This window comes from Periophthalmus magnuspinnatus, chromosome 17, assembly GCF_009829125.3.
Source record: "Periophthalmus magnuspinnatus isolate fPerMag1 chromosome 17, fPerMag1.2.pri, whole genome shotgun sequence".
Classification (NCBI taxonomy): Eukaryota; Metazoa; Chordata; class Actinopteri; order Gobiiformes; family Gobiidae; genus Periophthalmus; species Periophthalmus magnuspinnatus.
This window is the reverse complement of record NC_047142.1, coordinates 25,240,550-25,264,154: the sequence shown is the minus strand read 5'-3', so window position 1 is coordinate 25,264,154 and position 23,605 is coordinate 25,240,550. Positions and strand designations below refer to the sequence as shown.

The 23,605-nt window shown below is 38.8% G+C and overlaps 5 protein-coding genes across 7 annotated transcripts; 3 read left to right on the top strand and 2 right to left on the bottom strand.

Moving 5' to 3' along the window:
• Window positions 1-192: 192 nt before the first annotated feature.
• Window positions 193-7,238, top strand: gpbp1l1 (GC-rich promoter binding protein 1-like 1). Of its 3 annotated transcripts, none has more exons than XM_033982139.2 (12): window positions 193-386; window positions 1,656-2,718; window positions 3,077-3,191; window positions 3,433-3,568; window positions 4,425-4,744; window positions 5,313-5,388; window positions 5,464-5,657; window positions 5,758-5,901; window positions 6,045-6,200; window positions 6,301-6,422; window positions 6,503-6,605; window positions 6,674-7,238. In XM_033982139.2, the coding sequence occupies exons 3-12, from the start codon at window positions 3,132-3,134 to the stop codon at window positions 6,842-6,844; spliced, it is 1,482 nt and encodes a 493-aa protein (XP_033838030.1). In that variant the 5' UTR covers window positions 193-386; window positions 1,656-2,718; window positions 3,077-3,131; the 3' UTR covers window positions 6,845-7,238. The 3 variants fall into 3 exon arrangements, with proteins under 3 accessions (XP_033838030.1, XP_033838029.1, XP_055084703.1); XM_033982138.2 differs by having other exon boundaries at window positions 194-386; window positions 6,039-6,200; XM_055228728.1 differs by having other exon boundaries at window positions 374-497; window positions 6,039-6,200.
• Window positions 7,239-8,204: 966 nt separating this feature from the next.
• Window positions 8,205-11,926, bottom strand: LOC117384804 (histone-binding protein N1/N2-like). The gene is made up of 14 exons (XM_033981955.2): window positions 11,814-11,926; window positions 11,615-11,735; window positions 11,354-11,434; window positions 11,148-11,278; window positions 10,157-10,828; window positions 9,655-9,749; window positions 9,515-9,591; window positions 9,379-9,452; window positions 9,113-9,301; window positions 8,874-9,046; window positions 8,762-8,809; window positions 8,621-8,683; window positions 8,418-8,563; window positions 8,205-8,344 (listed from the first exon to the last, which is right to left on the bottom strand). Exons 1-14 carry the CDS (start codon window positions 11,908-11,910, stop codon window positions 8,338-8,340), a joined length of 1,974 nt encoding a protein of 657 aa, XP_033837846.2. The 5' UTR covers window positions 11,911-11,926; the 3' UTR covers window positions 8,205-8,337.
• A 2,487-nt stretch (window positions 11,927-14,413) lies between these two features.
• prdx1 (peroxiredoxin 1) lies at window positions 14,414-15,973 on the top strand. The gene is made up of 5 exons (XM_033983039.1): window positions 14,414-14,526; window positions 14,690-14,843; window positions 15,215-15,337; window positions 15,411-15,541; window positions 15,731-15,973. Exons 1-5 carry the CDS (start codon window positions 14,421-14,423, stop codon window positions 15,811-15,813), a joined length of 597 nt encoding a protein of 198 aa, XP_033838930.1. The 5' UTR covers window positions 14,414-14,420; the 3' UTR covers window positions 15,814-15,973.
• Window positions 15,974-16,794: 821 nt separating this feature from the next.
• Window positions 16,795-18,410, top strand: zte38 (zebrafish testis-expressed 38). Its single transcript, XM_055228730.1, has 11 exons — window positions 16,795-16,942; window positions 17,038-17,101; window positions 17,195-17,231; window positions 17,322-17,342; window positions 17,414-17,440; window positions 17,509-17,576; window positions 17,660-17,808; window positions 17,885-17,970; window positions 18,037-18,162; window positions 18,232-18,286; window positions 18,361-18,410. The coding sequence occupies exons 1-11, from the start codon at window positions 16,861-16,863 to the stop codon at window positions 18,408-18,410; spliced, it is 765 nt and encodes a 254-aa protein (XP_055084705.1). The 5' UTR covers window positions 16,795-16,860.
• Window positions 18,411-18,847: 437 nt separating this feature from the next.
• On the bottom strand, window positions 18,848-23,465 carry aldh9a1b (aldehyde dehydrogenase 9 family, member A1b). The gene is made up of 12 exons (XM_033983148.2): window positions 23,303-23,465; window positions 22,995-23,214; window positions 22,708-22,853; window positions 22,496-22,625; window positions 22,080-22,214; window positions 21,801-21,997; window positions 20,373-20,513; window positions 19,703-19,891; window positions 19,550-19,637; window positions 19,322-19,463; window positions 19,139-19,251; window positions 18,848-19,057 (listed from the first exon to the last, which is right to left on the bottom strand). The coding sequence occupies exons 2-12, from the start codon at window positions 23,167-23,169 to the stop codon at window positions 18,963-18,965; spliced, it is 1,551 nt and encodes a 516-aa protein (XP_033839039.1). The 5' UTR covers window positions 23,170-23,214; window positions 23,303-23,465; the 3' UTR covers window positions 18,848-18,962.
• Window positions 23,466-23,605: the final 140 nt, after the last annotated feature.

The following is a 23,605-nucleotide window of genomic DNA, read 5'->3' as shown; positions in this document are numbered from 1 at the left end:
TATGTTCAAGAAAAACATGTTGCATTACACATGCTGCCCAAAAAACATGAGTCAAAATTTATATTACAAATAAAATAAGTCAAACTGTGAGATTTGATATGCAGTGCAATCCAATATCTTGCCTGAAGATGTGTCTTTGTAATTTTTACATACATTTGTTTAACAGTAACACGTTGCATAAGTAAGCTTCGTGTTGAATGTAGCTCTATTAAGGCTCTGAATCCCTCAGTGCCAGCGCCAGTGGTAAGCGCTCTGAAAACCCAAACAAACACTTCTAGTCGTCATATAAATTAAGTGGATGGTGGCGTGAGAGTATAACCTCGTTGTTGATGTCCGGAAGTGTTCATAAGAAGCGATCCACCACAGATTATCTGACTCCAAAGCAGGTATCGTGATGAAAGCCTAGAAAGTTAGCATTAGCCTTTAGCAAGCTGATGAATGTGTGCTGCCGCTGCTAGGGTAGCCATTTTGAAACAGTATTGGTCCAACGAAGCCAGGTCTGTTTACCTCCACACCGTGGTCCCGACTATAACTTGAATTGTTTATTTGAAATTCTGTTGGTGTGTAAAATGCGTTTGTAGATTATTTTGGGATAAATCGTTTTGTTTATTGAATCAGCCAGCATGTTTACGTGTGGTACTCAACTGGCTAAGTAACGCTAGCATTTTGCTATCAACGAAACGCTAACCATGAAGATAGACAAACATTTAAAGTTAGCAAGCAACACAACAACCGAATAATAAAGATACAAACGAGCTAACCATTGAACATATTATTACTCAGATTGCATAATACTATGTTTAACGTCCCCGTTTTATGTCATTAAACTATTTGTTGGTGTTAATTCCTTGTTGGCTACAAAAGAACCGTGCATGTTGTGTGCAAAATTAACGATGTTCTCGTGATTTTATTATGCCTTAAACAGCGTTACTGTAATTTATGTTGTACATGTATGTACATAATGCACATGTCTGACAATGAAAAACAGTTATTGTTAAATACTTAAGCTCGTAAATGTGACAGGCTCGTTGATGCTGAGCTGTTATATAATAGTTCATCCCATCGTAAAAAGCTGCGTCTCGGGCCTTAACTTTAACTTTGTATTTCTGTTAAACACGTTGTATAGGTTTGCCTTGTTTTTATTAATGCACTGTTGATAATTCGTAAAATAGCGTTGTATGGTTTATCCTCTCTGTCGGACAAACCAGCTTCAGCTAGCAATGAACTAAGAAAGTTACGTCTACACTTTATAGTCGAGTCGGATATTTTAGAAAGCGTTGTTAGAAAATGTTGCAGAGTGTTTCACACAAGTTTATAAAAGATTAAGTTGATACAGTCAGTGGTACAGACTGTCCTTGTTGAATAATAATGTTGATTACAATTTGTCATTTAAATGTGTCACTTATTGTTTATACTTATCCAAAAAGGACTGATTAAAGATTAAGTTATTAAGTTGTTCCTTTATGTTTATGACCATATAACATGCAAAATAATAGTTTCAATACCAATTTATTACTCACCTTATTTTAGACATGGTGCAAAAATGTGACTATTGAGAACAACAGTTCTTTTCTCTGTCAAAGGAATAAACTGCATTATGTTTTGCGGTTAATGTTGTTGACTAACTTTGGGCTTACTATTGTCTTATTTTGCAGATCTACTTTTTTCCTGTGCGGATATTAAGAATTCAACATTTTCACTCTACACCTGATAAACTGTTTTTAAGAGAAGAACCACCAAGAACATTTTCCTTAACTAAACTGGACGCATGCTATCGCTCGCTCAATGCCCTTTCTTTCAAGAAAAAGTTCTTTCTAGTCTGTTGAAGCCATTTGAAGTCTGTACAACACTTGTGCATGACACAGAACGAAGACTTTGGATTTGTGGCGGCATATCTGGAATAACTGATCCACACATTTTACTGCTTTAAACAGGAAACTGAAGCAAATTGAATGGACCTAAAACAAATGTGAACCTGATCATCTTAAGTTTAACAGAATGAGTTACTCGGCAATGTTTAGGTCTCACTAACAAAAAATGAAAATGACAGAGATGTAACGTAAGGTGTCTCTTCCTCCTTTGTCATGTGACACTGAATATTGATTCATTATTTTTGTTACGCCAAGACAGTCATTTCACCAGTTAAATGAGGTGAGCATTGTTTTAGAGCCCTCCATTGCCTGTTCAAGACTGTCTCTGAAATATTTTTTCTTTTAACTCTTTGGTTCAGTAAACCTTACAATGATTCGGTAATAGGTTTATCACACCAAACAAATACTGGCACACAGTGTGGCAGGACAACACCTGTGTTAATCCTTTCATCTGGAGGAACTGCTAAGAACTGCTAAGAACTGCTGTCCAAGTTCCACTGCATAGCAAATCATCTTTAGATCAACCACTTTGCCAATCACCCCAAAGTCCAATCACATTTCATGATCTACACTGGGATAAATTAGAACAAATGGAAAAACCCCAGTGAAGAGTGCACCTTCTTTGGGAAATTACACACAGATCAACAAGTGTCAGTTGATTGGAATTTTCAGTTCAGGATTCTTGTAACATTGGAGTATCACTGGACAAAGCTGGAGAGGAAAGCTTTGGGTTGTGCTGCTACCAAACCCTAACGGCACCCACTCCGCATCCAGTGCCAACCGGCCTGAGAGGCGAAGCCCAGCAGACACAGAGAAGGCAAAGGACTTCAGAGCTTTGCACTCTGGGGTAACTAATAACTCCTTTTATGCCTTTTTTAAAAAATTTGGATTTCATCAACATGTAAGATTGATTGCTAGAATAGTGCAAATTATAGATGCATAGACATATGCATATACTAATTCATATGAACTCATGATGCAATAACGAACATTTTTGTCAGTACATACAGTATTATTCTTTTTTAGCTTCACAAGTTCACGGTCAACTGTCACAGATGCTGCTATTGTGACTAGCTTTTGAGAGTAATATGCCTTGTGGTCTATAATTACTGTGTGAATTACAATACAGCGTCATCCATTAGAAAAGATGTTTGTGGCTGTACCAGTATCCAGTAAATAATACCTACTTTTTCCTGTTTGGTCAGATCCTGGCCATGAGGTTTGATGCCTCGTTCCACTGACCGGAAACACTGGACCTAAATGGCGCAGCATGACTTTGTCCCTGCCTGGCTTAATTTCTCCACGCCCCAGCCTGCCAAGGTAATGGGTTTTCTTTTATAATCCATGCAAAATTTGCATTATTTTTCCTCATGCTGAACCTGTAGCATGTAGCCATGTAGCTGTCAAGGTTGGTGCAGACCTGTGTGTCATTTATTTTCTTACAGACAAATTATTTAAACTGAGTCTCTACCAAGTCCACTCAGGACTTATATTGTACAGTACAAGTGTGTATGCGGGATATTTTTAAACATTTTTACTGATTATTTAAATCCCTGTCTAGTCCCCTGCTGCAAACCTCGAAAAACAAAACGAGCCTCACCACAGAGATGGACGAACATCTGTGAGCCGCCGCCGCCACAACTCTTCTGATGGCTTTTTCAACAACGGCTCCCTGCACACTCCAGCGGGTAACACAGGTTTGGTTTCTTTCTTCATTTAATTCAGAAACACTTTGTGGTCTAAGGTTTGTTTGACTGATTGGCAACCTTCAGAGTAGGGCTGGGATATATTAAAATACAATTGGGATCCCTGTGATGATCTGCTATTTTGGTGATTCACTGCTTCACCAATATCTATTTCTGGATCTGAACAATTAAAACCTGCCTTTAACTGGGGAAAAATGGTTGGTTGATAAGGAAATTTAACCCAAAAAAAAGCTGAAATTTAGTTTTCTGTAGTACAACACTGTTTCTAGACATGCACACATATCAGGCTGTTATGTGTTTTACCCAGAAGAGATAACATTACAAAATACGTTAATTGAAAAGAAAAGTAATACCTGCTGATCTGTTTGATCCCACACTACTCTTGGAGTGCAGAAAACTTGTATTTTACAAAAAATATTTTGTTATTGTTTATTTTTATTAATAATACCTATCGAGGTAGCATAAGTAAGAGTAAAAAACTGCAGGTATGATGGATGCTACATGTTCAGCCAAAAACATATGTCATGCTAGCTAACTGGCTGCTATGATTGACTAAACACTCTTCAGTGCCTTATCCCAAACAGGAGCTATTGTTATTAGAGTTGTTATATCCATCTGCCTTATGCTAGATAACTATGCATGGCCATTTATAATACAAAATAATTATTAAATAATTGAATTGTATAAAGCTGCAATTATTTATATACCCAGATCTGGTGGCTCCAAAAAAGGTTAATTGCATATGATTCTAAAGCTGTAGGTTGCAGATGTCTGGCCAGTTTTTTGCCTCAATATATTTGCTTTTTTCTTTTGCCTTCATTTTTTTCTCTCTGTTGTTCTTTTAAAGGTGATGGGTGGCAGCAGCTTCTGAGGCATGACTCTGTGGACTCTGGGGTGGCCAAAGGGGGGCACGGGGGTCTCGTGGGGGGCTCTTGTTGGAAGGAGACCCCCAGCTGGCATGGCGCTCCACGAGGAGCCCAGGACGGCCACCACCATCAGGGACGCCAACCCAAACGTGGAGCAGGTGAAAGGGACAGGCAGACGGGGCACAGGCAGCGCAATGGCAACTTCCACCCTCGCAAGGGCACCTCGTATCAGGACAAGTTTCCCAACGAGGAACGCAAAGACAACAAGGATGACAAGCTGAAGTTTGTGGAAGAGGATTTTGTAAGTCACAGCAAATTATTAGAAAAAAAAAATATTTAAAATGGTCACAACTCTTTAACCTTAGTCTAGTTGGAAGTCTGGGGTTATGCAATTTTTAGAATAAGTTGTCTACTTGTGGCATAGCTGTCAGAATAATAGTTCTGTACAAATCTACAATGCATACATGCTGAGCTCTGGGTTGACCTTTGACAGAAATTCAACTGTAATGTTTTCAAGTATAAAAAAAATGTGATATTTTTACTATAAAGTATACCCAACAATTCAGATCATCCATAATATTGTGAATGTTATTTTAAAGATAACTAGATTCACATTATATGTTCCTTCAGCAAAATAATTTTTAGTTTAATATAATTTGTTGGTGATTTATTGTGGTCTGGCACACTTCTACTTACAGAATTTGACTTAGTTCTCATTTTAAAATCCAAAGTACTTCCAAAAGCTAGTTGGCTGCAAGATGTCTCAGCCGTCCATGTGTGATTCATAGCAAAATACTGTAAATACTGAAGTTGTAAATATTTTTCTGGAGAGCATTTGTTTTATTCTTTATTCATCCATGTTTTTGTAGCCCTCCCTCAACCCTGAAACAACTGGAAAGCCTGGGACTCAAACACGAGCAGTACCACCACATGCTGGAGTGTGGGGTAAATACAATGAAATGGGGAAAAAAACAAATGCATCTTGACAGTGTTGGATAATGGCTATGGTATGAATTCCAGAAAACCCCCCAAGTGGAAAACAGATGGTTTCCAAGATGCTGGTTATCAAGAAGGTTTCCAAGGAGGACCCCAGCACTGCCTTCTCTGCAGGCTTTGCCACTGCTGGGGCCCTGCCCAACGGCAGCAAGGCGCCTATTGCTGGCTCCAGCGTCTACAAGAACCTGGTCCCGAAGCCCGCCGTGGCCCCTACCAAAGTAGGACCCAAGTGCATTCACAAGATATTCATAAACACAGTGAAGAATGACTTAAGTTGTGCAGGTCCCCACAGTGGAGTAACTGTATATGTCCTCACAGAGCACCCAGTGGAAAGCTGGAGGAAGAGAGATCACCAAGTCTGGCCTTCACGTGCCAGGCCGAGACTCGGTGTTCACTAGCCCTGTCTCTGCAGCCAAACCCAGCCCCCCCAACAGTGCCCCACAACACAATGCCCCAAAAGAGGTGAGGGCCAATCACACATTGAGATCAGATGTGTTAAAGGTAGTACTGAATGTAATTAGACATTTAATCGGCCATACTGTGTACAGTACACTGTGTGGTTATTCAGTTTATAAAAATGTCAAAATTGTTTTGTTCAGCAACAGCACCCTTCCAGCACCACACCTCCCATAGACATCGCTCCATCAAGGCTGAAGCTGATGCGCCGTGGTCCTGACCGGAAAAGTGAATTCCTGCGGGCGCTTAAAGACGAGGGCACAGGAGAGCTGACCACGAGCAGCAGCCCAGGAACATCAGGAGAGGTTAGATACTTTTATTTATAATAGTTTATCAGTACTCCATATTTTACATTGAATTACTTGACAAATAGACCTGTGCACCAAAATGATTTGTGTTTGTCAGGGAGAGAGCAGTACACCAGAGCCTAAAGCCTACAGTGAGGAGGTCCATGAGAATGGCCTGTCCTACTCTCTGAGTGATTCAGACACTGAACATTTGTCCAGTTCCCTGGAGGCGGAGCACAGGTACGACTCTGCACATGGTTAGATATCTATCAACATGAATGTAGCCATCACTGAGGTAAATGTGTAACTGATGTTTACAGGTTGCTGAAAGCTATGGGCTGGCAGGAATATCCAGAAAATGATGACAACTTCCTGCCTTTGACTGAGGATGAGCTCAAAGAGTTCCAGACAAAAACTGAACAGGTGAGAGTGAAGATAGTGAAGTTTTTTTGGTTGTGGCCTCTTAACTATGTAAATTTTATTTTCCTCAGTTGAAGAAAAATGGCATTCATCGGAATGGGGTTCTTCCAAGGGCACGGGGCGTAACCCTCCACTTCACCCCCTGGAGGAGTGTTGCGGAGGCGCATGTGGAAGAAGGGTCCGAGTCCGACACCAGTAGCAGCAGCCAGACCTCTGACGATGATGACTGCATCAAATCCTAACATGGCTTTATGGAACAAAACTTTGCAGCCAACAGCATCCCAACATGCAATGCCCACTTCCTCTCATCTTTGTTTTTAGAGCACCATTTGAATTTCTTGATTTTTGTTGTTCTTGCACAAGGGAAAACCAATCATATCCCAGTGAAGGGGGGAGATTCCTGCTCTGCCAGATGTCACTTTCCCTGCATTACCTCCTTCACTGCAGCCCCGCCCTAAGGTCCCTCCCCTTCCTTCTTTACTTCCTGCTTTTGAACTGAAGTGTTTGTCAAGAAAAGAAGGGCAATGAATGCACACGTGATTCTGCTTTAAACAGACTAACTCATTTCATTGATGATGCTGATGACACATTAATGATATTAATAAATTGGTTCCCGAAAAGCTGTTTCAGTATGAATCCGGCTCCTGTGGTGCTTGGTTTTTATTTGGTTCTATTCAGAGAAAGGGCATGCTGCATTCAAACAATTTGATGTTTAATTTTTACAGTATATCGACCAAGACGGTGTCGTAGCAAAGATGGTGATGGCAGGTTATGGTGTAAATGCTAATTTACACTTGTAGTCTCTGAGCAGGTTGGTGTAAATATGGAAATATTAAATGTATATCAAAGAAATTGACCATAAATATGTTATTTAAGGTCATGTCATCCAAACATTTAAAATCAACATACACCCATACACATAAACATTTGGCCAGCCAACCAAAAGGGCTGCTATGTATTCCATACCAAGAATGATTTTGTCTGGAACACGAGGAAATCAGATGGTGTACAAACCAAGAGCAACAGAGGAAAATGCTTATTGGGTAAGTATTTTTTCATTTGGGGACACCTCTGGAAGATGTTTTCTGAGCTCAATGAGACAAACCCTACCCTCTGAAAACCCTCAGCAGCAACACAAGGAATTTTGATAAACAATTTTATTTCATATTACTCATTACAGCTTTGAGATATTCAGCAGAATGAAGTGAGATTCCCTACTACTTTTTAAAAGGCTTTAGTCAACTCAACCTTAGTCACTTTTCTATGTTCACCACTAGTCCACACTTAAGTGCCAAAATTAAAAACATGGCAACATTTCATCTAAAAAGTTTAAAGGATGACTGACTCTTGGGTGTTTGTAATCAGTTTCATCCAATTTCACTAGAGCGCCAGAAAAGGTGTGAAGATTCTATAGAATTGGTATTCCAAGATTAATACATTTGTTAAAAAAAAAATAACATGCTAGATATCAAGAGGGAATTGATATTAAAACAATTTCTCTTGTATGAAATGCATTAAATTTGGGCTAAATGTACTTACAAGTTTTGTAAAACTCAAGTCAAGGTCTAAAGACCCCTGTACTAGGACATGCAAGACTCATTTGAAAAAGGTATAAAAAGTATTTTATTAAGTTTATTCAAGGCAACACAGAAATATGAACACATTTACAAAAGTCAAAAGATGTGCAACAGAGCATATGAATACAGGTTGGTGTGGCAGCTAGGGAAGAGCGCAGTCAGTTACTGAAAAAGAACATTAATTAAGCAAAGCAGTTACAAATGTGCAGTTTAAACATGCAGACCGAAGTCATCTCACCTCTCCACCTCCATGCTGTCACTGTGTCCATTATTGCGTCCGTTCGTGTGAACTTCATTGGTCTGAGGCTCCTCAGTGCTGTTGGTTTGGGCGTCATCCTGCTTCACCTTCTTTACCTCCTTCACTGGACTGTCCTCTGGTTTCCTCTGAAAGACACAGCTTGGTCATTCAGTTTCATTCAAGCTTCTCATTTTTTGTCTTACCTTTTTCCTCACTAAATGAGAGATGTCTGATGCAGTGGTCTGTTCACTTTGTATGTCATTAGCCTATTGGACAAACAAAAGCAATTATTAGAACACAACTTCCCAAGAATAAATTTAAAAAGCTACTACATTATCAAGTACCTTTGTGGAGATTAGCTTGTCACCGGCTTCAGGAGCCGTATTCCCATCCTGGTAAAAAGATAAGATTACAGTAATGAAACCAAATCCTTCCTTTAAAGACACAAGAGCTTACCAATACATCCTTGACTGCTTCTGCATCTGTACTGGCAGTTTTCAGACCCTCTGTGGCATCTTCTATCTTCTCTTGGATTTCAGGCAGCAGAGCTTTGAGCTCATCCATTTCCTTTCGCTCTTCTGGCAGAGCATCAGGGCCCTCAGCTTTGTCTATGAGCTTCTGTATGTTCTCTGCACAAAGCCGCATGTTGACGATACCATCGACATCATCATCATCATATCATCATCTCTGCTTACCGATTCTGCTCTTAATGACTGAGATGGAGCTGTTGAGTTCATCAATTGCCTGTTTGTACTGACAATTCAGGCTGTATGTCAGTCCCAGCTGGTAATGCGTTTCAGCCAGAAGACGGCTATCAGACTCCAGGTGCTTTAACTGCAGCTTCAAACACTCTTGGAAATCTTCAACTGCTTGTGTGTAATTTCCTAAATATGGGGGCAGCATTTTAGACATTGGTAAACCATCTACAGTTGTTTGCATTAGGGAAAAAAAAAAAAATTACCTGATTCAGCAGAAACCTCTCCTAGTTTTAGATGAGTCTGGGCAGCCATGAGCTGATCCTCTTTGGCTTCTTTTCTAAGAACAGATTAAAGCAATTTAATCAATTACCCAAATAAAATGGTTCTTAATTGACAAACCTTTTGTAGATAACTTTAGCCACTTCTAACATCTCCCAAGCAAGCTGCAGATTTCCAACTTCTTCATCATCACTTCCCTAACAAGTGAATAACAAAAGTTGGCTGTGTTGCATTTCACAGATTAAGCTCATTCAAATAACCTTCTCAGCAGTGTCCTCGCCCTCAGCCTTCTCATCATCCTCCATTTCTTCAGCTTCTTTGTCATCGTCCTCATCATCACCATCAGCTTCACCATCTAAACACAAGACAAAATTTTAAAAAAGTGCACCAGGTTAACTTGAAGAGGGTCTGTCAGCAGCTGTCTCCATGGAGAGGGTTTCGCTTTATCTCCATAAACACACATTTCATGGCATACTGTGGATTTTTAGGCAATCAGGTGATGCCACCAATGCCAAAATACAGGTCACATCTGAAGTGGTGACCCCACCCCATTAGAATGCAAGTTTTTTTTGTTTTGTTTTTTTAAAGCAGTAGAACACCTGGAAATAAAAAAACAACAACACTGAAACCTTCCACCTTATGGCATTAAACATTCCAAACAAAGCATTGACATCTCCATGGCGACATGCAGGTAGCAGCCCTACACTAGAACATTTACATAGTGCAGGTTCAAATACAGACTACAGAAATTTACAGCCTCACCTTCCTCTGCCTCTTCGTTTTCAGTCTCCTCTGCATCCTTTTCCATTTTTCCTATTACATTTGCATTGTTCTCATCACTCTCAATTTTTTTTCCCTCAGTAGTCTTGTCTTCCACTTTGGCATCTTTGCCCAAGTCATCCTTAATGGGAGATACGGCTTTTTTTTCTTCAGCTTTCTCAGTAGCACTTGGAACATCTAGTTTCTCTGCTGTGGTGGGTTCCTTCTCTGTGGCTCCATCTTTCATTTCTGAAATGTTATCAATTTTCTCTTTGGCATCCTCTGCTTTTTCTGTCGTAGATGCGTCCTTCTCATCAGACGCCTTTTCTGTCGTAGATGCGTCCTTCTCATCAGACGCCTTTTCTGTCGTAGATGCGTCCTTCTCATCAGACGCCTTTTCTGTCGTAGATGCGTCCTTCTCATCAGACGCCTTTTCTGTCGTAGATGCGTCCTTCTCATCAGACGCCTTTTCTGTCGTAGATGCGTCCTTCTCATCCGACGCCTTTTCTGCCGTAGATGCGTCCTTCTCATCAGACGCCTTTTCTGCCGTAGATGCGTCCTTCTCATCCGACGCCTTTTCTGCCGTAGATGCGTCCTTCTCATCTGATACTTTTTGCTCTTCCTTCTCTGACATGGCATCATAGACTTGAACTCGCAGCTCATCTCTGGTCTTGTCTGCATTTACAAAATATTTTTGATGACACATTTCATTAGTTTCATTTAAAAGTACCCTGTTCTAGCATATTTGTGCAATTAAGGAAAAAAAAAAAAAAAAAAAAAAATGGAGCTGGGTATTACCAAGCACACTGTGATACAATGATATCCCCAAACTTTTTTATTTTACTAAATTATCATGTTGAACAATAAAAGGCACTGGAATTCTATGCCCCAAAAGCAAACAAAGACTACCTGAATTCACAATATTTCTTAGAAATATTGCTTGGACTCTTGATACAAAGACAGTCCCATCTTGGTTACATCACAGAAAGCTTACCATCTAGATTTTCTGTGCTTTCCATTTCCATATTGGAGTCTTTAGGTTTTTCCTCCTCCTCCTCCTCCTCCTCCTCCTCGTCCTCTTCTGGAACTCCTTGCAAAGCATTACCAAGGACTGAATTCTCCATCCTAAAGCACAAAATCAAGGCACTGATTAAGTAAACAGTTACAACTCCAACAGAGAATACAACTTTATATACCAACCGTGCCAAATCCAGGAGCGCTTTACCACACCAGTAGAAAGCCTCACCGCACTCATCTGCTGTGTCACCATATTTCTTAGCTCTGAAAGAGAATAGTGAAAGTGTGAGCTTAATTGCTTATTTTAGCAAGTGAAGATAGGTCCATAAAACGAGCACCAGTATACTTTTATTGAGCTTTGTACTTTTAGGGAATTCTACGCGAAGTCACAAGGGGCTGTGACATCAAATCCATTTGCAGGTCTAAATATCTTAATTGACTCACAGCATGCTACAGGCCTCCTGAAGCGTGTTCACGGCCTCCACGACCTTCCCCATCACCAAGTGCTTCTTGCCCAGGCCAATTAACTTGTTTGCCTCTTCCATGTTTCCAGCTAAACTGAAAGCTAAAACATGATTATTATTAAATCTTATCAGAAAATTACACCTTATTTAATTGATCACAAGTTCAAGAGCCCACTTACTTGAATAAAGTAAAAAGCGATGCTGCGGTGTGGCTGTGAGCTCCTCTGTTGCTCCAGTGAAATGCTTTGTTTCAGGAGGTTGGCGCGAAATATTCATACGTTTTAGTGTCACTTCCGGTTCCGTCTTCCAGCGCGGGAGAGTCTTTAAAGAAACAGGTGTGTATATTATATTTCTTATTTATATTACTCATTTTTAAAAGTCATAAAAAAGTAAGGGAAAAAAAACACGTAAAGACATTATCCATTATTAAGTGTTTCAATTAAAATGACCCTACATATGTCCCACATAGTACCAGTTATCTGTCTTGCATTTGTTTGATTTTGAGTCGTTTTATTTATTTGTATTGCTAATCTAAGTCTCCCCTGTGTGAATAGCAATAAGCTCCTGCTGTGAATGATCAGCATAAGGCACAGCACAGGACCCCCTGAGCTCCTCCTGAGAGAGGATTCTTCAGAAAGGCAAGTCTGGACTTGGAAACCAATCATCTTTGATATTCAAATTGCCTAAACCCATATAGGCATAGCCTCCTGTCCTTTTAATAGTTTGCCATACTATTTTACTGTAGGCCTATGGGTCTACAGTTTGAGAAACAGGTAAAAATGTAGTCTGTTGAATACTTCACACATGTCGCTTCATTGATGCTTTAATTATGACCTCTTTGTGTGACAGTGACACAGAGCCTGCATGGGGCCATTTGATGAGCGGCCATCTGCTGAGCCTCTGAGGGCATTATTTGTGTCTCCTCTTATCGGGCCCTTGATGGGTTGCCCAGGAGACACAAGGATATTGCTATAGCGACTGCTCAGAGATGAGACAAGAGATGGAAGCAGATTAGTCCTACACAAAATATTGTTTGGGTCAAATTCTATTGTGACACAAATTTTATTAGTCAACACACAACTGTCAACACTTTCACTCTGCCTCTCTGTTCTGCTTTGTTGGTTTTGAGGTTTATTTATAAATAGCTAAAGAACACCAAAAATGGCACTGGTAGTATGGCATAGCATACTGCCAAAACCATTCATCTCTTACCCTTTAGTGCCTTATCCATGATCCAGTAGCCCATGTTTTACTTAACACTTCAAATACACTATAAACATATCTTATGAAAGTAGCAGGTACAACTAAAACAGAACAGCTTAATATATCCAAGGCCATTAACAGAAACTAGAAAAAATAGTTGAAAACCTCTTCAGGATCATGCGCATGTCATGACAGAAATGGGAGAGATTGTGAACACTTTTTGCATGTCATTTTATGGGGTAAGTATGACTCCGAGTAACAGAATAAACATTGTTAGAAGGAAGTAAGTGCAAAAATGCATTAAACTGTGACTCACAAAGACAGACCTGTTGCTTAAACTAACTTGAAAGAAAGGTCATGTCAGAATGACTGGATTTAGGCTTTCTTAAAACTTTTGAGATCATATGACATATATATTTCCCCAGATTTCAGATGGAGGGCAGGTGACATTTCTATGGTAGAATTTGTCTTTTAAATGTATATGGCAAATGTTTTGACCATTTTTTATATCTGCAATTACTGTACCTAGTCACATGAGACAAACTGGCACAAATTTCAATGTTTGCCAGGATAAATTAGTTTATTCTTATTATTTTTTTTAAATATTATTAAGTGGGGCTGGTTGAAATTGGTTGTTGTAAAATATATATAATATATAATATAATATATAGTAGTGATAGAACTTAGCAGCTCAGTGATATATTTCTGGATTTTCTATTTCTTGCAAAAAACATAAATCTCCCATACTCCATCTGATATTGCATTCAAATTATATAACCTATTTGTATATAAATAGCTTAAGTTACACATTCTATGCATTTATTAGGCTATTCATTTGTTTTAGCTTCAAGGTTAGATCAGTCCTTGCTCTTTATTGTGAAGTGGGTTTGGAGAAGCCTTCCTGTAAAACATTAGTCAAATGATTTTGCACATCCTTGTTCTGTGGCATGACGTGGTTTCACAAAGCTTCAAAAATCTTGACAAAAATGTGCAAAGTCATTCTGTGTATGTGTGTGGAGTTTGAGCCTGAACTGGAGCGGTCCATGATCGCGTTTCTCTTCCTCTCGCGAGATCTTGGGCTACAGCCTGGTATAAATTCTCATCTCGGTGGATAACGCGCACTCTGCTTCCAGCCGCTGTTTCAGACGAAACAAATAAGAAACAAGGTGCGTAACTTTCACAGCATTGATGGAAAAGTAAGAAAAGTTTAGTTCTGTGTGTCTTTATTTTTTAATCTTTAGAAATATTTGTAGACTATACCTATTTACTTTGGATGATGTTCAACAGGTGTCTTTATCAATGTTATAAGATGTTCTTTTATTGTGGATTTTCTACACAGTTAATGTAAGTGTAGGTGTAAACCAGAACCCACGCATCCGGAGGACACAAAAAGTCCACAGTATGAATATTTTCAATACTGGAATAATTTAATATTGTTTTAGAATAATTGTACTTATTACACAGAATGTAAAAAAGGTAATGCAGTCACGCCAGATTATTCGCCTAGAGATTTTGAAACTATCTGTATTCATGATTTGTCAGTCAAATTGTGCACTAATGCTTTTATAATCATTAGGTTGAAGATGTCTGCAGGCAAAGCACAAATCGGCAAACTGGCACCTGATTTCACAGCCAAAGCGGTGATGCCTGACATGGATTTTAAGGACATTAAACTGTCTGACTACAGAGGTAGGCTATAACAACATATAGATAAGCTTTACCAAGAAGTGTTTGATGCAGCAGTCCATTGTGAGGTGGTAAATAGGAAACATTTGCACCACAAAGATGGCACATAATTAGATTCCAATTAAACAGACCATTCATGTTGATTTGATTATTCATCTTTTACCAGGAAAATATGTGGTGTTTTTCTTTTATCCACTGGACTTCACCTTTGTGTGTCCAACGGAAATCATTGCCTTCAGTGATGCTGCAGATGATTTCAGGAAGATTGGCTGTGAAGTCATTGCTGCCTCCACAGACTCACACTTCTCACACTTTGCATGGCAAGTATCCTGGCATTAAATGAAACTGTAGACCAAAATTCATCTTAAAGCAAAACAGTAGATTGTGCCCCAAAATCTGCAATATTTGGACATCTCATTTATTTCCACATTTGTATATAATTAAAAAGGCTCCATGGAGATGATCATGTGAGAAATGTGTAGATATTGTCAGGCTTTAGTTTGTGATTTTACTTTTGTACAGTCAACATTTCAAAACAATCAATTGTTCAAACAGTGTTATGGGAAAAGCATTTAGGGTTGTTTCTCTTCAAACTACTCTCTATCACTGAAGGAATATACCAACCAGCAAAACACACAATTTTTTAATGATGAAAGGATGTTGAAATCAAGAATTCATATTTGTGTGACAGGTGCAACACTCCACGAAAGCAGGGTGGTCTGGGTGCAATGAAGATCCCTCTAGTATCTGACACAAGGCGCACAATTTCCACAGATTATGGCGTTCTGAAGGAGGATGAGGGCATTGCTTACAGGTTCTACACTTATTCTTACATTTATCATTGTAATTTTGACTGGCAGCTCATTGTGTCTTATGTGCCTTTTTAGGGGGCTTTTCATTATTGACACCAATGGCATTCTAAGGCAGATCACCATCAATGACATCCCAGTTGGTCGTTCTGTTGATGAAACCCTGCGCCTGGTCCAAGCATTTCAGTTCACTGACAAACATGGAGAAGGTACTTTGTTTTGCAAAAAAAAAAAAAAAAAGAAATATCAAAAAATCTAAAGGCAAATTCATAGTCTAATAATATAATTCTGATACTATAGTCTTCTTACATTTGCTACTCTATCTGTTTAAATGATATTGGCACATGTCTGCTGTTTTGTCTTCTGGGCCAGAACTCATTACCAGCTTATCTTTTCAGTCTGCCCGGCCGGCTGGAAACCAGGAAGTGACACCATCAAACCAGACATCCAAAAGAGTAAAGACTTTTTCTCCAAACAATAATAAGCCCAGGGCCAGGATCTGCTGCCTGCTATAGTTTCACTTCAATATGTACGTTTGCTGCAGGAACAATGTATTTTTTGTCTAGAGAAAATTACTTTTTTTAAACATGTAAAACTTTTAATGTAAGGTTTGTGTCATTCATTTAAATTAAACCACAGGACACTCCTAATAAATACTATCATAATAAATCATCTTATTTTCAAACTTGTTTATTTATTACAAAATACTTGGAATAAAAAGGAAAATGTAAATCTTTAGTAATGTTTTAGTGAAAGGTTCAAGTGCCATGTGTAAAAAGGTAATCGGTTATGTGTGGGAATAAACAAAAAAAGGCTTTTAAGCATCGATAGAAGCTAATTGCAAATACAAACCTAACCACATATCATTGCTTTATTTAATTTAGTTGTTTTTTTACATAGATTATTTGATCCAAAGTGTATATCACTCATGGATGTATTAAAGTAACTTTAAACCGCAAGTTCCGTACGCATTTATGGGACTTTGAATGCAACTTAAACGGCGGGAAATTTAGATACTAGATTTTAAAAAAGAAAAGATAATATCATAATATCATTATGGTGCTGATCAGCAGTTTATTAGCTGCACCTTGAGATATTTTTGTATACAACTTAACATAGACCATAAACGCCAGAGTTATTGCTGTAATTGTATAATTTATTTTACAGAGGAACTAGCGTTAACATGTCTGCTAGCAAGATGTGCGTCAAGACAAGCAAGGAGGAAATGGCAGAGGCAAGTTTAACAGTAACTAATGTGATACAAACCGTAAATACTATGCTTTTGTGGAGATCACGTAGTGTAAAATGTTTATTAATAGCTGTAGTTTCACATTTAGGTCGTGTTTCAGGCTTGTCTCGCCTAGCTAATAGCGCCAACTTGGGGTTTTCAGACCTACGACCGTGTAAAAGATGTTTGTTTCATTTTTTTTATATATATATATATATACTCTTCGTATTCTCAAAGTGGACAGGATTATTTCTGGGCGACTTGAAGACCGAGCAGGCGTCGCTTGTGTTTGTGAAGAGGATGATGGCTGTAGCCGTGTCCTCCATCACTTATCTCCGGGGGATCTTTCCAGAGGACGCCTACAGGTCCAGATACTTGGAGGGTGAAGAAAAACTTGAACTAGATCAATCTTCAGCTGCTTCAACACAAATCAAGGCATTCATTTATATGTACTTGTTTATTTTTTTATATCAATAGATTTGTGCATTAAAGTCTTGCGTGAAGACTGCAGCACCCCTGGAGCAAACAAAGTTGTGAAATGGTAACAATTTATAAAGTTTTGCCTGAAAATATTAAATATACAATAATACTAAAAACATCAAAAAGGCTTACCTTTTATATCTCCATGTTTCAGGATGATGGGCAGCTTTCATGCATTAGAAAAGCAATATGTAAGGGTGTTTTTTTTTTTTGTTTTTTTTAGAAATATGGTATTTCCTAAATAGAAACTATATAAATATATTATCTTTTGTCTTGTTCAGCTCCAGATTGTGTTTATTGGGGTAAGTTATAAAAAGGACAAATAACATACTGCGTAATAATGGATAACAATTTTGCTTTGTAATAATTATAGGTCTACACTAACCCTGATGATCCCAGTGTAAGTGTTTTTAATAGTTTATGTAATAAAATAACATAGATAACATAGTAAGTTATTTATTCTTTTAGTGCATAATTGAGTCCTACCAGTTTAAATTTAAATATACAGAAAAGGGCCCAGAGCTGAACATCATCAGGTTTGAAGACACCTACAAGCATTTTCTTATGAATATATTGTTCATCTAATACAGTTTATACCTACCATGTTTGTTTTTTTAAGGAAAAATGCTGTTCAGATGCAGGTGACTCTAGAGGACACCAAAAGGGCGTCTGTGCTGCTGATCAGAAAGCTGTTTTTGCTTATGCAGAATTTAGGCTCCCTCCCAAACAATGTCTACCTGACCATGAAGCTTTACTACTATGATGACAGTAAGCGACCCAATATCCAAGCAGATAAAATGCTGCAATGTTTCCAAAGTACATAAAAATAAACATGTTGCTATAGTGACTCCTGGGGACTATGAACCCCCTGGCTTCAAAGAGGGTGAATGTGACAGTTTGTGGTTTGAAGGCACCGCCATTCACTTTAAGGTTGGTAGTGACTTAAGCCTCGAGTTAGAAAAACTGAAGTGATTCAGCATTCATTACACTTTTAAGGTTGGCGACGTGCAGACACCTTTCCACACTTTGAGGGTGCGCGTGTCGGCAGAACAAGGTCGAATGGCCAAGCTTCAAGAAGGGAATCGCCTGCGAGACACCAAACGCAAGAAAAATGGCAAAATGGTGAGTCCACAAATATTTTTTTTTATTTGTGAACTTCTAAGACCTTGTTTTAATGTTTGGTATATAAAGCAACAAGACTATCAAAAGAAGGATTTCGACAAAGAGGATGTCCCTTCAGAAGATGGTAAACAAAAGTCCATCTAGTTTATTTTAAATATTTTTACTTAAATGCTCATAGTTCTTCTTTATTCAAAATAGAGTCTGCACAGTTCAAGAAGCCCACACAACCACTGGCAAAGGTAAGGTAAATCTGTAAAAAATCTGTAGCAGATCGCCAAGGCACACAAATAGCCACATTAAAAACAATTTGGGTTTTTTTGCACAGAGAAAGGCAAAGGTCAAGACACAGGTCAAGACACAGGTCAAAAGGAGTAGAATCTAAAGTTTCTACAGTGATTAGTGACAAATTATTATTGCTCTGTTGTCAACATTTCAAAGTGTATATTTTTTATATGTATTCTAAAGTAAGGATTTAAAGACAATATTTATGTTATTGACAAGTATTTTAGCTGTTATGTACAAAATAGTACATGTATCAATCTGTATTCTGAATAAAATATTTGTTTCAAAAATGGTCAATTTTGGCAATTGATATGAGATGATTTATATGTAAATATATATGTAGCTAACAGGTCTGTATTATAGTGCAATATTTCTATTCTAAATTCAAATCATGGCATTTAACAGCATCTACTACAACATAACACTAAATAGTGGCTTAATAGTGTAGGCAAGTATTTAAGTACTTCAAGTATTTTCCCAGACCTCCTATTAGTTCACTAATTGCACATCAGTGAATTTCAGAAAAGGCTGTCCACATCTCCCATCTCCACAAAAACAGTCTTCAACTGTGAGTAATACTCTATTGTGACCTGTCCATTCTCTCGCCCAATGCCTAGTAAAGTACAAAGCAAGATTATTGGGGGATTTATAAATGCAGATCATTTGTTGCCATTAAATCATCAGCAGTTTGTACCTGACATCTTAAAACCTCCAAAAGGCACTTCCACAGGAGTTATGTTGTAGTTATTGATGAAACAAGAACCAGCTTTCAGATGTTCAACAATCCGATGGGCTCTTCTCACATCCCTATAAGCAAAGTATAAGGTAACTGTTCATCATTCATCCAAGAGACAAGTTATTCTTTAGTCCGTCTTACCTGGTAAAAACTCCAGCAGCCAGACCTAAATTTGTGTCATTTGCTCTGTGCAACACTTCCTCTTCTGTTTCAAATGACAGCACAGACATGACGGGACCAAAGATCTCCTCCTTCACACAGGTCATCTCATCAGTGCAGATTCCTGAAAAAAACCCAAAACCCAAAAACATTTAAGTTTAGATCCATTGTGTAGGCACTGGAAAATGTATGCATTCTTGTTGATTCAACCGAGTACACATGGAGTCATGTAGTATCCATCTTTAAGTTTAGGATCGGATGGGACGAACACTTCCCCTCCACACAAAACATTTGCTCCCTTCAAAAAAACAGATATTTTAGATGGACAATTTTAATCATGACTAAATCTTAACAATAAAATACCTCTTTCTTTGCCTGATTGACATAGGATAACACTTTGTTTAGGTGTGGCCGATTAACCAGTGCTCCCATTCGAGTAGTCTCCAGCAGTGGGTCTCCTATTTCTATTAATTTAGTCCTCTTCACAACCTCCTCCACAAACTCTGGCAGAATATCTTTATGAACAAAAACTCTTGTTCCGTTGCTACATACCTGTAACAGTAATATAAATACATTTGTGCATAAATAAAAAAATGGTACTAAAGACAAACATTTTAAAAGGAACCATATGCAACATTTTGATTTTAAATTCTAGAAAAATTGTGTCCCCAGATATGAGACATGTTCAAATCAAATATAGCCAATTTATTCTATTCAGAAACATTGGACATGAAGGCCAAGTTGTTGTTTGCGTTTTGTATCCAATTATAAAGCAGAATGAGTCTCACGTTTGAGTCATTTAGTTAAAACCTAAAAGGATTCCCTCTGGCTACAGGTCATTTAGGTAGTGACGAAATCAATCATTAATCTGTGACTTTGCTGCTGCGGTAAATGTCCGTATACTGAGAATGAGGAAAATCTGTATGTCCTATCTGCGGATAGAAGACATACACCGGTTCAGTTGTGATTGTAGTACGTTGTTTAAAACTATGACAGCACACTACATACAGTTCCTTTAAGACTAAACCAATACCTGGCCTTGAGATAGAAAATTGGCCATAAGAGCTCCTCTCACTGCGTTTTCTAGACCACAGTCATTAAAAATCAGTAGAGGAGACTTTCCTCCAAGTTCAAGAGTCACAGGTTTGACCCCCTGTGAGGCCATTTCCATTATCTGAAAAAGAAGCAATAATAAAGTCAATGTACAATGCTGTTAAAAAGTATTTTCACCCTTTCTAATTTCTTACTTTTGCATGTGTCACACTTAACTGTTCAGATCATCAAACTAATTTAAATATTAAACAAAGATAACCCAAGTAAACATAAAATGCAGCTTTTCTATGATGATTTTATTTATTAAGCGAAAAATACTATCCAAACCTACATGATCCTGTGTGAAAAAGTAACTCCCCCCCTTGTTAAATGATGAGGTAACTGATTAATCATATTATTGTGGAAAGCCAAGTTAAATTTCATACCCAAACCATTTCAAATGAAGAAATCACTTAAATGTAACCTGTCTGACAAGGTGAAGTTGGCCCTATTGAAATCAAGACATCAGGCCGCGGCCCAAGGAAATTCAGGAGCAGATAAGAAGAAAAGTAATTGACATGTCTCAGTTTGGAAAAGGTCACAAAGCCACTTTTAAATCTTTGGGACTCCAACCAACTATGATGAGAGCCATTATCCACAAATGGAGAAAGTATGGTACGGTGGGGAACCTTCCCCAGGAGTGGCTGACCTACAAAAATGTCCCCAAGAGCACAGCGATGACTGATCCAAGAGGTCACAAAGGAACCCAGAACAACATCTAAACGACTGCAGGCCTCACTTGCCTCAGTAAAGGTCAGTGTTCATGACTCAACGATAAGAAAAAGACTAGGCAAAAGTGGCATGCATGGCAGAGTTCCAAGGCGAAAGTCATTGATGACAAAAAAAAAAGAACATAAAGGCTCGTCTCACTTTTGCCAAAAAACATCTTGATGATCCCTAAAGCTTTTGGGAAAATATTCTGTGAACTGATGAAACAAAAGTTGAACTTTTTGGAAGGAGTGCATCCTGTTACATCTGGCATAAAATGAACATAGCATTTGATAAAAAAGGACATTGTGCCAACAGTGAAACATGGTGGTAGTGTCATGGTTTGCATGCTCGGAAACCCTCCAATGTGGCTGATTTAAAACATTTTGCAACGAGTGGTCCAAAATTCCTCCACAGTGATGTCAAAGACTCACTACCAGTTATCACAAATACTTGACTGGTTGAACCACCCTTGCAGTTGTTGCTTAGGTTTAGGGGGCAATTACTTTTTCACAAGGGCCATCCCTTACTAAAACTGGCACTTCAAACTTAAATATTAGACAAAGATAACTCAGAAAGTAAACACAAAACGTGGTTTTATCTGAAGTTTCAGCTTGATCTGAAATGGCTAAGAGTGACAACTACTGTTCACAGCACTGACCTTTTTCCCCGTGGGTACACTTCCAGTAAATGAGACCTTGGCGATGTCAGAGTGCTGGCACAGTAGTCGGCCTGTCTCTTGTCCACCCTGGACAATGTTAAAAAGCCCTTGTGGAGCCCCAGCTTGAGCATATATTTCTGCTAATAACACTGCAGTCACTGGGGTCACCGGGGATGGTTTAAAGATCATAGCATTTCCTTTAAGGGACATTGAAGATTTACTTTACAAAATGTCTATGATCTACTTTAAAAATTACAGTGTTAACAAAAACTTTAATACCACAAGCCAGGGCTGGAGCGGATTTCCAAGCAGCGATTTGAAAGGGATAGTTCCATGCACCGATGCCAGCACACACACCAAAAGGCTCTCTTCGAGTGTAGGCAAAGGATCCACCAGGTAACTGGACATGTTGCCCTGAAAGATTAGAATAGCAAAAGAGCCATGTTATACCCATATTAACTAATAACTGCCTGCCTATTAGTCATTATTTTGTTTGGAGGGTCTGCCTAACAGCAGCAATGTCCTGTTTATTCTACTGACACATTATCAATTGGAGCAACTAGAACAACAGTAGTTTGTCCACACATGTCAGTCTTGAGTCATGTTTGACCTGTAGACCATTGAAAACAAGAAAAAATGAACCTGCAGTTTGAGATGGCCAAGTTATCTAGTGAAACATTAAAATTACTTTAGACCTGACAAGGTGCTGGCCAACCCTGCATAGTATTCTATACAAAGTCTGGCAGAATCAACATCCAAACGAGCCTCTGTAATGGACTTTCCGTTATTGACAACTTCCATCTGTGCAATCTCCTCTCTTCGGTTCTGCATGAAACATTTTAATACAAAATATTAATATATACAAAAAATATATTTCAAATATATAATCAGGCCACTGTATACATACCTCAATAATGTGTGCAGCTTCTATTAAGATCCTTGCCCTCTCCAGCCCAGACATTTTGCTCCAGCAGTTGAATGCTGACTTGGCATTATTCACAGCTTCATTAACATCTTCAGGACCACACTCGTGTAATTGGCACAAAACACGTCCTACAAAGCAACAGCATTTGGTTATATAGAGATTAGTCTTCAGAGGCTGAGAGGGGGAATAACAAGGCATTTTTGTAGAGTTCAAAGATCAGTGTGAGGTAATAAAGTCGATAGCTATGTTGCAGAAATAAAATGTCTCGCCTGTTGCTGGTTCGTATACATTTTCCACGTTGCTTTTTTGTGTGCTTGATCTTCTCTCTCCAGCCCAGAAGTTCAGTTGCTCTGAGATGTTTACAGAGCCCGAGGAGACCCATCTCACCAGCCCCAGAGAAGAGGCACGACAGGGGTGAAGAGCCACAGACAGCCTCTGGAGCATGACGAGATCGGATCTCTTGCTTCTTGAACCGATCAAAAGACTACGCTGCACAAACAAGTTGACACATATAAATATCTAAAGTTCAAACGGCGAACATGAAATAAGTAGATCTGTTTGACCCAGTTAAACTTACCCTGCAGTGCGTCTATACGGTCATCAGCATAAAAAGGAGATTTTCGCAATTAACATTGCAAAGTTGCTCTGTGTTTTGCTGGTTTTGTTCCTCGCGTCTGTACGGCTCAATACGGCTCTCTGTGGCTCTCTGTGGCTCTCTGCTGCTGGTCCTGCTCAGCGCTGGGGGCGGGGCCGGGGGCGGGGCTATAACGGCTCTGGCGCCAGTGTACGTCAGTGACGTCAGAAATCGAGTGTGTAAACTAAATATACAAATTGTCAGTTGAATATTAAATGTATCGCTAATCATTGACATCTGTGGTTC

Coding starts and splice junctions, on each gene's coding strand:
- gpbp1l1 (XM_033982138.2), top strand. CDS start 3,132: ATGGCGCAGCATGACTTTGTCCCTGCCTGGCTTAATTTCTCCACGCCC. Junction 3,192..3,432: donor CCACGCCCCAGCCTGCCAAG/GTAATGGGTTTT, acceptor ATCCCTGTCTAG/TCCCCTGCTGCAAACCTCGA. Junction 6,423..6,502: donor TCCCTGGAGGCGGAGCACAG/GTACGACTCTGC, acceptor TGATGTTTACAG/GTTGCTGAAAGCTATGGGCT.
- LOC117384804 (XM_033981955.2), bottom strand. CDS start 11,910: ATGAATATTTCGCGCCAACCTCCTGAAACAAAGCATTTCACTGGAGCA. Junction 9,047..9,112: donor AGTCATTAAGAGCAGAATCG/GTAAGCAGAGAT, acceptor GGCTTTGTGCAG/AGAACATACAGAAGCTCATA. Junction 8,564..8,620: donor CTCATTTAGTGAGGAAAAAG/GTAAGACAAAAA, acceptor TGTGTCTTTCAG/AGGAAACCAGAGGACAGTCC.
- prdx1 (XM_033983039.1), top strand. CDS start 14,421: ATGTCTGCAGGCAAAGCACAAATCGGCAAACTGGCACCTGATTTCACA. Junction 14,527..14,689: donor TAAACTGTCTGACTACAGAG/GTAGGCTATAAC, acceptor ATCTTTTACCAG/GAAAATATGTGGTGTTTTTC. Junction 15,542..15,730: donor CACTGACAAACATGGAGAAG/GTACTTTGTTTT, acceptor TTATCTTTTCAG/TCTGCCCGGCCGGCTGGAAA.
- zte38 (XM_055228730.1), top strand. CDS start 16,861: ATGATGGCTGTAGCCGTGTCCTCCATCACTTATCTCCGGGGGATCTTT. Junction 17,102..17,194: donor GCAAACAAAGTTGTGAAATG/GTAACAATTTAT, acceptor TCCATGTTTCAG/GATGATGGGCAGCTTTCATG. Junction 17,343..17,413: donor TCCAGATTGTGTTTATTGGG/GTAAGTTATAAA, acceptor TAATAATTATAG/GTCTACACTAACCCTGATGA.
- aldh9a1b (XM_033983148.2), bottom strand. CDS start 23,169: ATGCTCCAGAGGCTGTCTGTGGCTCTTCACCCCTGTCGTGCCTCTTCT. Junction 20,514..21,800: donor GTGTACCCACGGGGAAAAAG/GTCAGTGCTGTG, acceptor CTTCTTTTTCAG/ATAATGGAAATGGCCTCACA. Junction 19,464..19,549: donor CATGACTCCATGTGTACTCG/GTTGAATCAACA, acceptor GGTTTTTTTCAG/GAATCTGCACTGATGAGATG.